Raw genomic sequence first — 15,134 nt, 5'->3', positions numbered from 1 at the left:
AACGCTGTTGCTTTCCTTTTCATGTGGGTTTGTTTGTGGCGTCTCCACTAGAGAGAGCACCGACAAGCACCGTCAAAACTACCTAAACAGTAGTCCGAGACCGGAAGTTACACGTGTTGGCCTTCAAAAATAAAAGCGTACAGAAATATTGCCTTCATATGAGACAATATTTGTTGAGACAGTTTCTGTCTGTATGTGAGTGCCTAAAATTAAATAAATATTCAACTTACACGTAATGTAAAGCTGTAGGATATTTTAGCTAGGCTAACGTTAACGTTACTTAGCTAGCTACCAGCTCAAGTGACTCATTCCACATCCTGACCTGCATTAAAAGCACCATGGCAACAGTAGCCAGAAATGAAAACCCTAGCTAACTGACATAAATCACAACATTTATATCAATAGGATATAGACTATTCGCAAACATTCGCCAAAACAAAGAGTAAAACCATAACTAAGTTGCATTTCAAACATTTTGTTTTGGAAAGTATAGACAGGAAATGCTCTTATTTTGTACGTTGGAGGGCTTGACGTTGGTAAAACAAGCCGAAGACCAGGCAGGCAGGCAGACAGACAAGACTTATGGGATGAGAACAGATGAGTGTGACCCAGTGTTTCCAGCTACTGACAGTTTATTGTGGCGAAGCAGACACGCAGAAGGATCCGCAGAGCTCATGTAGACCAGCAGGCAGACTAACCACCGGGACACGAGAGCGCTGCGCTGCGGGGGTCTGGAAAATGGGAGCGGTGAAGTGAAAAACGGCCAAAAAGCTGACTGTCTGGATGAAAGGCACCAAAGTAAGTTACTCGGAACATCGGCTAGCGAGAAGTTCTGAAAGTAGGACCGTTTTTTATTCTTCTAAAGTTAGTCCGTTTCTGTTCGTCAGAAAGTGTCTGTTAAACCTTCGTCTATCAGCAAATAGTTTCCGAGACAGAAAGGCAGCAGACCAGCGGACCGCTGTGGTCAGATCGGATTTCACGTTTGCCTCTGTGTTTAAGAAACCGCCCCTGGTGTCCCGTCTGAACTGACCAGACTCTCGTGTGTCGTTACCGCATTTTATTAAGACGGAGAAAAAAACTTTATGGAGTGTGCAAACTTATGTGAATGATGCCCGCAGAGGTGACACGTGAAACTTTGATTGACAGCTAAAAGGGGCGGGGTTGACGTTAGAGGTGGTACTTGGAGATAACGTTACACCTGTGATATTTGTTTTGGTATTTTATCCGAAAAAGCTGCAGTGGAGTCCTCAGCTCTCTCCGTTGTTTGCCACGTACGACTGCAAGAAATTTGATCTGCGGAGGTGCCCATCCAGTGAGTGTATACTGTATACCCGCCTATGTTAACTTCCCTGGGCATGGAAGTGGTTCACTGTGGTAATGCAGAGGGGAAAAGCTGCTGGAAACAGTGATGAAAATGAAAAACTGGCATAGGCCTATAGATAGGATAGGTGCTGATTGAATAAGTATTTTACTTAAGTAAATACTGCAATGGGAAAAAGTAAAATATATGAAATATTTATCAAAATATTAGTAAATACGAACAGCAACATGTAGGTAAAGTGGCAAGATTTCAGTCCTGGTTTATTAAGAATGTATGTTTAAGTGAAAACAATGGAGTTGTGCTCAGAGTTTAACAGTCTGAAGCATAGAAATAGCAATAGAAAAAAAAAAAAAAATATTATTTCTGTGGTCTGGAGTTTTGTTGATACATGAGTTTCAAGTTTTCAAATTTTGTTTTATTATTTTATGGGGTGTATACAATGCAGGAAACTGCATTATTTCTGGGAGATGTTACACCACAATCCCAGTTCGTAACACTGCAAATATTGCAATATACTTTCATCAGTGGGCCATAGGCTCAATCTCCATTGTGTTACCTCCTTAAGGGATACATAGGCATTTATTTAAATGAAAATCTTTGAGATAACAGCTTTAACTTTCAAAGGTTTATATGCAGTAGAGTGGCCCCTGTCTGTGTTATATGTCTGCACATTATTATATGTTATATTATTGAATTATTATTACTGATGGATTGTTATCTGTCATGTTGTATTGTAGTGTACTGTTAAATACTCTTGGGTAGTTTACAATCCATCATTTGTTATCATAGATTGTTTAGGTAAACTATTAATCTACAAAAAACTTTCTAACTAAAGCCATCAGATAAATTAAAAAAATTAAAAACAAACAATATTTCCCTGAAATTTAGTGGAATAGAAGTTTAACGTAGCATAAATTGAAAATACTCACATAAAGTACAAGTACCTCAAAACAGTACTTGAGTAAACATAGACTGGAAGGTTTTGGCCATTTTGTCCTCCTCTGGTAAGTTACTTTGATGAATTTGAGCAGTCTCTTTGCTTGTGAATGTGTTTATTAATGTAACAGTAGGCGTCCCAGTGCTGCCTAATTGTTTTAAAGCACTTGAGTACCATCAATTTAATTTACACTCACTGTGTCCTCTTCACTGTGCATTAATTTGGCTTAAAAAAGATAAGTGTGGCATCCATATTTTAATTACACAGTTTTCAGCTTTCAACTTGAAGATTCAATTAGAACAGAGCGTTCTCAATGACATGAATCATACATCACAGCACTGGATGATGTTGAACAAATTAATGATGTTTGACATGGATGCAAATAAATCCGTTGAATATGAGAACATATATTATGTTTGGTATGTTCACTCTGTCTTTAGCTTTAAATGTGCAGTTTTTGATTACCAGACAGCAGGATCACAGGATAAAAAAGGTGTGAAAAGACTTCTGAAAGTGAGAAGGTGTTGAAGTGTAATTTCAGAGGCCTTTGCCAATTGTCCACTCAGGGGGTTCGCAGCTCTAACTGCCGTTGCCTTTGAGTAATTGCAGTAGTTAGAATGTGTCTGATTTGAAGGCAGGGCCAACAGCAGTTTGGTGTTAGTTGAGATTTATTGGCGAGAGGTGGAGGGGAACACCTGGTGCTGAAGCAACAGATGGAGCAAAGGATGCAGGAAAGGAAGGAGGGACCGATGAATGTGGCTACAAAACCACACAGAGGTGACGAGCTGCTGAAGACCAGTGTGGTAGAAAACATGTATAAGCACTTGGTTTTACTGGCAGTTCCCCCATGTTTAGTCTGCATATGGCTTCTTTGTGGCTGATCTCTTTAAGGCCTTTAGTTTGCTTGAGGTGAAACAAAACTTATATTTACAGAGGGCAGAGAAGGACCTAATTATCTTTTTATTTTTATGGCAGCTAATAATGTGATACACACGAAATAAGAGTTTAGCAGTCGCTATAGAAACTGTAAGTGTACATTTCCAAAAAACTATGCATGCCACATCATGCATTGAAATATAGAGAATTCATGAATCATGTTTTCACCTCTGTCCTTTCACTTGTTGCTTGTTGTTCCATCGGTGGATTATTTACCTTGTAACGAGCTCAACCAGAAATTTGTGTACTCAGCTCAATTTAACAGTCATAAAAGTGGGTCAAAACTTGCAGCTGGAGGGGACTCAGGTCTTCAATCGGAACACACGCACATGGGCTACACACAATCATGAAAACATCAGATACTAACCTTAACATACTAACTTGTTATTATTTGTTGTATTCATAGAGTGAACTGTAATTACAAGTTTACAAAAGCTTCCACAATTTTAATATTAAAGTTACACCCTTTATGCATTAGAAGGAAATAATAATCATAATGATTAAAATACATGGCAGTAAACAGAGAACCCTGTGTACTTATGAAATTACAAATGCAGGTCACTGAGTATGTGAATGACAAATGATTCAGTAACATTATGAACTCTCAGCGTTACAAGCAGCCAGTAGTAGCCAGGGAGTTCAGGGGTCAAAACAAAGGAAACACTGCACAGAGGTTATCAGCTCTGTCTAAATAGACTTTGAGCCATGGTAATCAGCCTACATATGCTGACCCACAAGTACTATGCAGCTATGTACTGTACAGTAACCTCATCCTCTTACATAAGCCAAGATAAATAAACGTAACCCCTGTTAGATATACTCAATAACAGCCGTAACCTTAGTCCCTTAGTATGTTTTCACTGCATGCCCCAAAAAGAGTCAGAATTTAAAACAAATGTCAGTTTAAGAGTATTACAAAGTATTATTATTTTACTTTTTCTTGCAAGAACATACCAACATGTATTTCTTAGTGAGGCTGGGTTTGCTCATGAAAAAAATAGTTACCCTCCCTTTCCTTTTTAAGTTTTGTCAGTCATGTCCTGTTTATTGCATTCAGAAACATACGCTGTGAAACTCTGGATTGTTTCTTTAACACACGCTTTGCTGTGTCATGCCCGGGCCACTTGACCATGACTGTTAATTTTTACCTGTTACACAACACTTAACCTCTGTCCAATTTTCACACTTATTTCAGTGTTGTGTGTGCAGTACATGTTGCTTAAGTTGAACTGGGTGAGCTCTATTCAGCTTTCATTTACACACAGGCGGACAACAGCAACAGCTACGGGAACACATGAAAAAAAGGTATGATAGGTTATTCTCTGGTTTGAAATAATATCTTTGTAGTGGATTTTACGGACATTTTTATGCACTTATATATGTGCATTTTACGCACTTCTTCTGATTTTTTTTAAATAAATCTTGTACTTCAAATTAGCTTTCCCGTATGCTATTGTTTAAGATGCAGTGTGATTACAGTACAGACTATATGGCAGTATAGTATCAGAATGAGAAGTTGTTAGCTTTCTCTTAATGCTCTGAGGCTCAGAGGATGCCCTCAGTGCTCATTTTTCCTTATTTTAAGATAGGACAGCGATATTTTAAGGGCCTTGATTTACAGCCATTCATTTTTACAACCATGCATACTCATTCTAGTGAGTAAACTAAGAAAGTGCAAATAAACTCTTTGATCAAAGAAATTAGGTCACACCCGTTGGGAAGCCAAGAAGGAGGGAAATTGGGGCTACTCAAGTTGCACTAAATAAAAGCTTAAAGTCTTTTCACAAAGCTTAACAAATACCTTGAATATGTCTCTAATTTCTAAAACCGCAAACAAGGCGTTCTGTGAAGGAGTTTGGACAAGGTGTACTGATCTAATCTGGTGATTGAGGTTGTACATTTTTCTCAGACAGTGATCGCTTGAAGGCTGATTTAATCATTGTTGAATAGAAAACTTTGAATAGAAAACTTTTCTGACCTCAATAGGAGTTGCATGTTAAAAATATTTTAAATGTAAATAATTAGTTTTTACTCTCTCCAGAGCATAATGGCACTCATTCTGTGGCTTGGCCTGTCGCTGCTGACCTTAGTCCAGTCCAACGCTGTCAAGAACTGCCACCATGGTTGTCGCTGTGAGGTGGAAAGCTTTGGCCTGTTTGACAGCTTCAGCCTGACCAGGGTGGACTGCCGAGGGTTGGGACCCGCCACCACCATGCCCATCCCCATCCCACTGGACACTGCCCATCTAGACCTGTCCTCCAATGCCATGGGCCCGCTCAGTGACACCATGTTAGCTGGTCCAGGCTACACCACCCTCGTAAGCTTGGACCTCAGCAGCAACCTTATAACAAAGGTCAGTCGTTCAAGTGTATACCTTTTGGTCTAGAATAAGGTCATGTAACCTTTGAATGAAAAAAAGTTACACATTCTTATTCATACAAGTTAAAATGTATAAACAATACAATATGTCCATCCGTAATTCAACACACTCACATGGGGTTTTGGTGCTACAGTGTACATATTTGGTCACAACTTGTGGCTAATGTTGGCCAATCAAAAGTATAATATTGGCGGTTTTCAGGGAAAAGAAACTGTAAAACCCAACTGAATATAACTACCCAGCACCAAATGGCAAACAGACACAGCTAGCAGCTCCATAGTGGAGGACTTAGCACCTAAAACCAGGCATTTTTCTCAGGAGTTGGTGGAGACCAAAACAGAGTTTGTTACATTTGTTGACTCAAAATGAGTGATAATGTTATTTCTTAACAGGCCTATGATATTATGGTCAAGTGATATTTCTTTGATAATATACTTTAAAAAGTTGTCTTGTCACCCCAAATCACGTTCGATTGGATACATTTGTTATATTGTAGTGCAAGACGAGTCATTAGAAATATTTAAAAGTTCTCAGAGGGCAGAGAAGTGAGGTGTTTTTTATACGTAGATATTTAAAAATCGAAACTCATTGTATACTTTTATTTCAACCTATCTTCAACTCAACAAAATATTCCCTTCCCACTGCTTCATTTTTTTAAATGTCTTATTTTTCTCTCTGTTCATCTCATCCTTGCCTTCACATTTTCAGATAACACCAAATGCTTTGTCCAAGCTGCGTTACCTGGAGTCTCTGGATCTGAGCCACAACAACCTGGAGAGCCTCTCCCCGAGCTGCTTCTCCAGCCTCCCTCTGGCTGAAGTTGACCTCAGCCACAACAGCTTCCAAGAGTTCGACATGGATGTGTTTGCCACTAAAATTAATGGTCAACCTGTCAGCGTGGATCTGTCTCATAACAAGCTTGTGTCAGTCTCCACGACTTTGCACGGCAGAGTGATACACATTCAAAGCTTAAATCTGTCAGCAAACCGGCTGTTGAGCATACCGAGGCTGGCAGGACTTCCTCTGAGGTACCTCAATCTGGATGGTAACCCCATCACACAGATCAAGGAGGGAGCTTTTGCTCAGCTGAAAGATCTGGGTTATTTATCCATCAGTGGCCTCCATGAGCTTCAGGAGATTGAGCCGTACAGCTTTAAGGGCCTCCAGAACCTGCAAGTTCTGGATCTCTCAAACAACCCCAAGCTCAAGACTCTGAGCCCTGTGGTTTTCAGCGGACTAGACTCCCTGCAAGAGCTGAATTTTTCTGGCTCTGGTGTAGTGTCCTTGCCAAATAACATGCTGACCCACCTGCCCAGTATTAAGAGTATTACACTGGGACAAAGCATCCACTGCTGGAGGACCCAGAAACAGGGTCAGTTTCACCGGCAGCTGGGTCAGGTCCAACACAACAAGGTGCTGAACTGTAATGTGGAGGGCATCGTGCTGTGAAACAGTGACTGTAGAAATGGACCACTCCTTAAGGAGCCAGTGTACTCCTTCAGAAGTGCTTGTCGGGTGGTTGAATGGCTTCTGAAACCCCCTCTCCCCACACCTTTTCTACGTTGAATATTACTATTAACACTTTTGATTTCCAGCATGGCCAAATAACCATCATACAACCAAGTTCTGATAGACCACACCCTGGCCCTTACAATCCTGATGCCAGAGCTGTGCCTTATCTGCTTTGATATGCAAAACTCTTTTTTGTCTTCCTTTCACCCAATTACCTCTGTTCCAAGGTGAGCCTTTGGAATATGTCTTAAAGGTTTAAAGTATCCTTCATGAGCTCTGAGCACAGAAATATCATAAATGCTGTACCTTTTAGAAAAACAATGACAAAATGTACAGCATTCTACATAGTACACATACATTTATTTTACATCTTAACATGAAGCCTCAACTGGTAGAGAACCATTACTGAATCAAACCAAAACTTTTAAGTAATATTCTTTATGTACTTCATTTACAGTGGGACCATAGTAAGAGCTATTTGCACTTATTCCAGTTGCAATGGTTTGTTTTTTTTAAATAATGCACTTGAAATATGGCCTAAATTTCATCCAGTACAATACACCTTATGTGCATTGCTCATAATATCCACACTGAAGAGTATTTTACAACTGTTGACCACTAAGATGTTTTATTTGACTTTGAATGTGATGCTTTATTGAAACTATTAAAGGGACAGTTAGACATTTTGGGTAATGTACTTATGCATTTTCTATCTGAGAGTTAGATAAGAAGATTCTCATGTTTGTTTGTTCAATGTGAAGCTACAGCCAGCAGCTGGTTATAATATGATATGATATGATATGATATATATTATTGTCCCCAAAGGGAAATTTGGTTAGCTTAGCTTAGCTTAAATTTGGTTAGCTTAGCTAAGCTTAGCACACAGACTGGAAACAGCTAGCCTGGCTCTATCCAAACCTCTAATTAACTTGTATCTGGTTTGTTTAATTCATAATAAATATGTATGTATAATATGTGTGTAAAAACAATGGTTGTGGTTATATGGGAGGACAGCTTCCTGGACTCTTGTCATTGTGCCCATATAACCACAACCTGTTGTTTTTATGCATTAGTCTTAATGCTAAACTAAGTTACAGGCTGTAGCTTTACCATACAGACATGGTATATGTATCTCCCAAAACCAGAATTCTTTTATTCAGCAGGGTATGAGTGGGAAACTTACAGTAACCAGTAATGTGTGTAACTGTTGAGGACAAAGATCTCTTGTAACACCCACAAAATGACCATTTAATTACTTGAGTTGTTGTTTCAATGACCACCAGCCCAAACGTGTTATCTTGTCCATTATGTTTGGGCAATGTACCTTCAAAATGACACAAGTTTGGTGTACAGCTTTTGCAAATGAGGTCAATGCACCCTTTGACATGGTGCTCAATGATCTGTGAGTTTTTGAGATTACACAACAAGTAAACAAGCCCTGACCACGTTGACCGGGGGTTTATTTTGACCTGCTGTTAAATGAATCTCCAGTTGAACAAGACACTGAAACATGACAACTTTCATATTCACCTTGGCATTCCTGTGGTATTTCTGTGGACCTAAGAGGATGATCAGCCTCAAGACTGCACATTAGGGTTTTTTAATGTTTTCTGCCAGCCAATCAGAAATTACTACTACTACCAATTCTCCATCTGGCTGAAATTGTGACCCACACAGTCAGTTTAAGCAATTGCGCAGTAGAGTTGTGTCGATTTCCGATCCGGTTTATCAGGCTAAATCGGTTGAAATGGCATTTGTTACTATGAAGGCTTTAGGCCTTTGGTGTTTTGGTTTTGAGATTTTAAAGTTGGTTAATTGAAATTCAGATGAGCCCTGTCTTGGTGTAGAAGTTTATATTTGTATGTATGTATGTAACTAAATTGTATATAACTTTATATAAACATATGGGTAATTAATTGACTCCTCTCACACTCGTTTGATGACTGCTGTTTGTCCTGTGTGACGTAAAAATGGCAAAAACTATTCTTAGGTGTGTCAGCGAAGGAGCACAAACACATGCAGTATTTACAGTATTAGTGTTGACACAGTATTTAACATTAACATTGTGTGAGAGATGCTGTTTTTCAAAGCAGTGTGTGATTTGTCTATGCAGGGGACTGACTCATAGAAGGGTGTGTCGCTTAGTACAAGATCACTTTTTACAGCTCGCAAACGTGTATAAAACGCTCTTGCTTTATTTACTTAAAAGTGTCTGGATACACAGACACATAAACTCACTTGTGGTCTTGAATGGTCCTTAAAAAAAGTGGTTAAGTCCTTAAAGTGGGCAGACATGCCAGGGTTTGGAAGAATACTATGCTACACTGGGGCTGGTAACCTGCCAAGGAGGTGACTGGGAAGGAGAAAGAGGGCGAGAGAGAGAGCCGGGTTTCAGTCATGGCAGCTTACTGATCTCCTGTGGTTTAGTCCGGTGAGACAGAGAACACATTATTCCCTTCTTTCTGTGACACATCTTTTAAACAAAGAACCAGAAACAGCCAAATTAAGGCTGACTATTAGCCAAGGGGTTTTTACAGATTGCACCACAGCTGTGCTGTACATGTTACATCCTGAACATTGAGCATAAGAATATAGAGGATCTTTAGTAGCCAAAATCTCTCCAATTGTCTTGTACTTGAGTCTATTTATGCTTATGTGTGTTTGAATGCAAGTTAGTTGGAGGCTGCTCAATTGCAGAAAACATTTCCAGATGTGTGTGCGTTGTTGTCCATCTCCTAAATGGCATGACACCCAAGGAACCAGCTATCCATCAAAAACTGTCCCAGCATCATTCAGTAGCGCTGAAATAAATACGCTCACTACAACAACTGCAATAAAATCGCAGACATTCAGGGAATGCAACAGCAGAACAAATCAGGTTACAGATCAAAAGTGGGGGATTTCTTTCCCACTTTGGTCCAACGATTGTAGCTTTTCATGTCTAAACATAGAATCCGGAATCGGAATCGGAAAGCTACGCTGAATCAGACCAGCTCACATGTCTATTTACTTCCATGTCTACTTAGTTTGCTCCTAACAATGTCTCTCTGTCTAGTCTGGGACATGCAAAGATGTGTTGGAAAAGCAGTGCAAATGTGTTCACATGCAAACGGCATGATATATTAAAGGCTAGCTAGGTGACAAAAATTATGTGTCTACTGCTCTGTTTGGAGAAAACACCACAACATCATGAAAGACGATTTGTAAGAGTACCTCTAATGATGTTTTACAGCTAGTGGAGATGAACAAGTTTCTCTCAGAGCTGGAATCAGTAGAGTTCTTGACAGTAATGTTGACATTTTTTGTCAGACACTGAAAACCCCTGCAATGACATTTAATTGTAATGTGCTCGTCTAACTGTTGACTACTCTGGCAGGAAGTTCATTTCTCATGAAAGTATAACAACAGACGTGTTCAAATACACCCACAGAGCAATGACTATGTAGAAACTATGTGTTTGATCTCCTCATGACATCTTGTGGTTTGAAGTAATGTCATCACATAAATACAGTACAGTCATTGGAAGACGGGCAGTAATCAGGAGAACACGAGACCCTTTTCAGGTGGATAAAGTTGACACTGGGTAAATAGAGGCCTTGAGTGAGGGAGCCATGTTTTCAGTCATCTGAACTCTGAAAAAAACACAGTATTTGCACATGTGGTGTAATCGCTACCAAATAAACAGCAGTTCACATTTGTAAAAGTTTGAACAAGATTAAACAAGATATAATTCTTTTCCTCAGCTTTTACTGAATAAAAAGTGACATTAGCTACCTGCTTTTCTTGTGTTGTTTTTCAAAGCACACCAATAGCGGAAAGAGGATTTAATTTATGCATGCTGTTTGCATAATGGCAGTGTGGGACATGTGAGCGAAAGAAATCAAAAGGTAATCACTCACTTCTCTGCAGTGGTCCTGCTCTGAGATGTAATTACTTCAAAGCAGAGGGAAGCTTTGAACTGTGTATAATTATTTCAGGCAAGCAGAACCAGGGTGTCTTTACCAAGTGCTCTGATCTTGCTTGAACAACTATCAAACAAATGTAATTTGACCTTCCCCGGATAGATCCTCTGGAGGATCAAGCTATCCAAGCAGCTAAATTACTTTGCTTCAACAATAATCCCATACTGCTCTGAGGCTGAAACCCAAGAATTTTATTTAATTTATTTATTTTTACAAGAAGGTTTCTGAAGTGAATGTAAGAGCGAATAAGTGTTTTCTTAACTTATGGATTTCCAGGGGCGTTGTAGCACATTTTTCATCTGACAACAGTGATATTGGCGTATTAATGCTCCGAATGCCCTCTGGCTTGTCGTGCTGCCGTGACAATAGGCACCAAGGTACTGTGTCAGCGTACTGCAGCTCAGCACAGAGGTTTTGTTTTTCAGACAAACAAAAGATCAGCTCAACTTGTCACAGACCACAAAGATTTGTATGCTTTTCTAAAGAGCCACTAAATATGTTGAAGTTTGTACCACTGTATGACATTCATATGCATTTAGTAAATCCTAGACAATTAATTTGGCCTAAATAATGAAAATGCAACATATGAATTGATCCTCGACATTTGCAAGGGTCCATGCTCATGATTGAATTTGATGTCTGTGTAATAAACGCGATGCCACATTTGAGGCAGTATTAACAAACCTAGGGTTTTGGGACCTTCCTAGGGGTTGCACAATGATAAGGAAAGCAGAGAAAGAATAAGTGCTACTACACTTTTCTTTCAGACTTTACCCTATGCTTCTTTAAATGCAAACAGAATTACTCAAACAAATAACGTTTTGTCTTTCACTTTGTCCCAACCTAAAGATATGTAACCTGTTACAACAGGATGCCAACAAACTTGTTTTAGGTTCGTGATCAAAAAAAGATAAGAAACTATTGATTTCCAAAAATGCTGCTGTGGCTTAAAAACCTCATATTAGCAAAAAAGTAACACTTTTCAGGAAGAATAAAGATCTCATTATATTGACCCATCCATTTTAAAGACTGTAACATGACTCAGCATGTGGAGGATTAGCTCATGGTCCGTAGTGCTGTATAGTGGACATTGTATAATGCTGATTCTTCTAGTATGCAAACAGAGGTCCTCACACGGATATTATAACAGTTCCATCAGCTGTTCACAAGTCTGCGTTCAACATCTGTTCCCTCGCTGGAAACTGAGGTCATGTTTTGTAAAGAATAGGGGAAAGAACAATTGTTTGCTGGTATATTCACATTACAAAAATAGTCTGGCTTTTATCTTGAGCCTAACTTAAGTTCAGATATTTTTTGTATTTCTATTTTGTATTTAGATATTATGTACAGATGGTGGCAAATTCACTCAAGATCAAGCAATTCTAAAATGTGGCTGATGTAGGCCACGCATCAAAATGCCCATGTGAATCTTACTCAGCCAGACTGTTAAAAATAATCTCTCCTAAATATCAGAGACAGTGTGACTTGTCCACATGTTAATAGCCCATGGAACAGGTTTATGTTGCAAACGAAGGTGGTGCATTATTTCCCTTCATACAGCTCTGGTGTCATACCACCATATACAACACAAACTGCACCTTGTTCCTAAAAGGAGGTCTTAGGTTATCTGTTATATATCTATGGCGTGTAACATTAGGTATGTGAGAAAAGCATGACTTGCTTGATAAATCCTAGATCGTGTTTCTCTCACTGACGACTTGGCTTACACTGTGTTTTCTTACACAGTAAAGAAAAGAAGCTCAGTCATACAAAATGATAATTGGATATGGAAACACTCCTGGTCAAAGTATTGTTAGTAAGCAGTTTTATTTAACATCCTCATTGATAAAATTGTGAATACAAAAGTCTTAAGCATTCCAGTTGCAATGTTTAAAACTGATATACTGTACAGTATGGCTGGACCCCTTACCAAGTGCAACAGCTTTTGCTTTTTGCACTATAAAATTAGAAATATTTAACCACAAAGTATGTTGACCAACTACTAAAAAAATATAACTTAACTTAAAATATTGTACATTATTCATGTTTATACAATATAGAGACTCAGTGTTCTTAATGAAAGCCTTTCCTGCACTTCTTCCCAAAACACCAATATTGGTTTTAATCTAATGTTGCATGTTATTTTAACATTATAGCAAGTAATCATAAAAGCATGCTGCGAGGTCTGCTGTCACGTCAAAGACATGAACTCTTTTTCTGGATTTACTGGTCACTTTTACGACACAGCTGTATCTGCTGCTGGGTCATATCTGGTCAGCTTTATATACTTATGGGTGAACACAGAGCAGAGCCTGACTTTCTACATATTCCAGCATCTACGTAAGAGGAAGAAACATAGACTGCGTCCCTTTCAGTAAAGCACTGGCTGCTTTTCAAACACTTCAGTTTTTCTATTCATGGAAAAGGAAGAATAACAACAGGCCGACAAGACAAGAAGGCCAACAGTACACAGAGGGCAACAGAAAATAAACAGATACCACCAGAAGGACAATATTTGCCGATGTCTTCAGCACTGTTCAAATAAAGCTGAACAACAACAGCCTGTCCTGCACTCTGACATGCATGTTGTAAAATGTGTATATCTATGTTAGTTTGTCAATTCATTGGTTTTAAAGATATGAATAAAAGTTGTTCTAATAAAAAAAGCTTTCTTTGACATTTTATAAGTCCCTCAAACCATATGGCTTGCTCAAACTCGTAATAATCAGCTCAGTGTGGGAGTAGCAAGATTGCATCACACTTCTCATATTGCTGGTGTGAGGAGGAAAAGGGATATATCCTGAGGCTGCTGCCCTCTCCGTCATTCTCCTCCATCTGGTTTCCATCAGGAGCTGCTGGGCTGGACTGTGTGAAGGTTTTCTCAAAGGACACCACCTTTTTTTCCTTCTTCTTCTTTTTTTCTCGTCCACTGCCATTTTCATTGACCTCTTGCAACTGTCTCTATCCTTGCTCTACATTTGTATTAACTCTAAAGTGCGATAGTCCTTAAACAGATCCAAATAAATAAGTAACATGAAATGTCCCTATGAAATTGAAGGAAACATTTGGAAAAATAAAAATGGGATGAGAATATTTCTAGCTTCATGGAGCTTATTCTTGTCCCAGGAGCACTACCACCTTGTCTGATCAGAAGGGCTGCAGGATCTAAATCTTCCGCTCACAGGGCACTGAATGGCTGTACTTTGAACATCAGTAAACCCAGCATCACTTCACCACCTAATGTATAACCAGTGGAGAGATATTAAAATTCAGAGTTCATGATCTTCTCATTTGGCTCCAGTTCAAATCCTCAACGCTGCAACTTGAACTAGTTGAACGAGTCGGATAGGGTAATTACTTTTGACATGGGGCAGGAACAGAGAGAGGGGCCCAACTGTGACTGGAATAAGATGGGGAAAAACGGACACTTACATGACCTTTAAATCCACATGGGGCTAAAAGTGACTTAAGTTTTTGATGTTTCTCAGTTCTACTGCTCTATAAATGCCTGAAGTTAAGTCAATACCAAAGTTGCTAAATTTCTGCAAACCGCCAAGGAGTGAGAGCATGTCAGTAGTAGAAATTTAGAGATAAGAGATTGTCTTGTTAACTTTCCCAGAGGAGTGAAAACACATCCAAGTATAGGAGACTAAGTGAATCTCTCACTGAAATAAACATACATTAGAGAAAGCTTTAAATCTTACACTGTCAGTGCTTCTTCTATCTTTGCTAAACTGGATCTGCTTTCTCCCTGGCCACAAATATGCATCTCTAAACATCATAAACATCAAGGTAAAGTTGCAGTGAAAGGGAGAATTTTTGGCCATTTTCAGTACAGGCCTGGAGTCAGCTGGTTACTGAGCCTCCCTCAGTCCATGTTGTTTGTCAAGCACAATGAGTTCTCTTGTTTAAATGTTTCCTTTGTTGTGTTTCTCCCCTCGTTTTGCATTGCCCACTGCAAAATGACCATTTCTATTCAAAACACGTGAACACTTAAGTGACAAGCTGAAGGGGAAGTATCATTTCAGATAAATGCAAATGACATGATAATCTTCATTTGATTGAAAAAAAAGGCTTATGTAAAAG

At 39.1% G+C, this 15,134-nt stretch overlaps 1 protein-coding gene across 4 annotated transcripts; it reads left to right on the top strand.

Moving 5' to 3' along the window:
* Nucleotides 1-388: 388 nt before the first annotated feature.
* On the top strand, nucleotides 389-7,769 carry tsku (tsukushi small leucine rich proteoglycan homolog (Xenopus laevis)). Of its 4 annotated transcripts, none has more exons than XM_031294874.2 (3): nucleotides 389-838; nucleotides 5,236-5,547; nucleotides 6,283-7,769. In XM_031294874.2, exons 2-3 carry the CDS (start codon nucleotides 5,242-5,244, stop codon nucleotides 7,021-7,023), a joined length of 1,047 nt encoding a protein of 348 aa, XP_031150734.1. In that variant the 5' UTR covers nucleotides 389-838; nucleotides 5,236-5,241; the 3' UTR covers nucleotides 7,024-7,769. The 4 variants fall into 4 exon arrangements, with proteins under 4 accessions (XP_031150734.1, XP_031150732.1, XP_031150733.1 ...); XM_031294872.2 differs by having other exon boundaries at nucleotides 392-798; XM_031294873.2 differs by lacking the exon at nucleotides 389-838 and adding an exon at nucleotides 933-1,312.
* The last annotated feature ends 7,365 nt before the right edge of the window (nucleotides 7,770-15,134 follow it).

Source organism: Sander lucioperca, chromosome 5 (assembly GCF_008315115.2).
Source record: "Sander lucioperca isolate FBNREF2018 chromosome 5, SLUC_FBN_1.2, whole genome shotgun sequence".
NCBI lineage: Eukaryota > Metazoa > Chordata > Actinopteri > Perciformes > Percidae > Sander > Sander lucioperca.
This window is presented reverse-complemented; position numbering and strand designations above follow the sequence as displayed.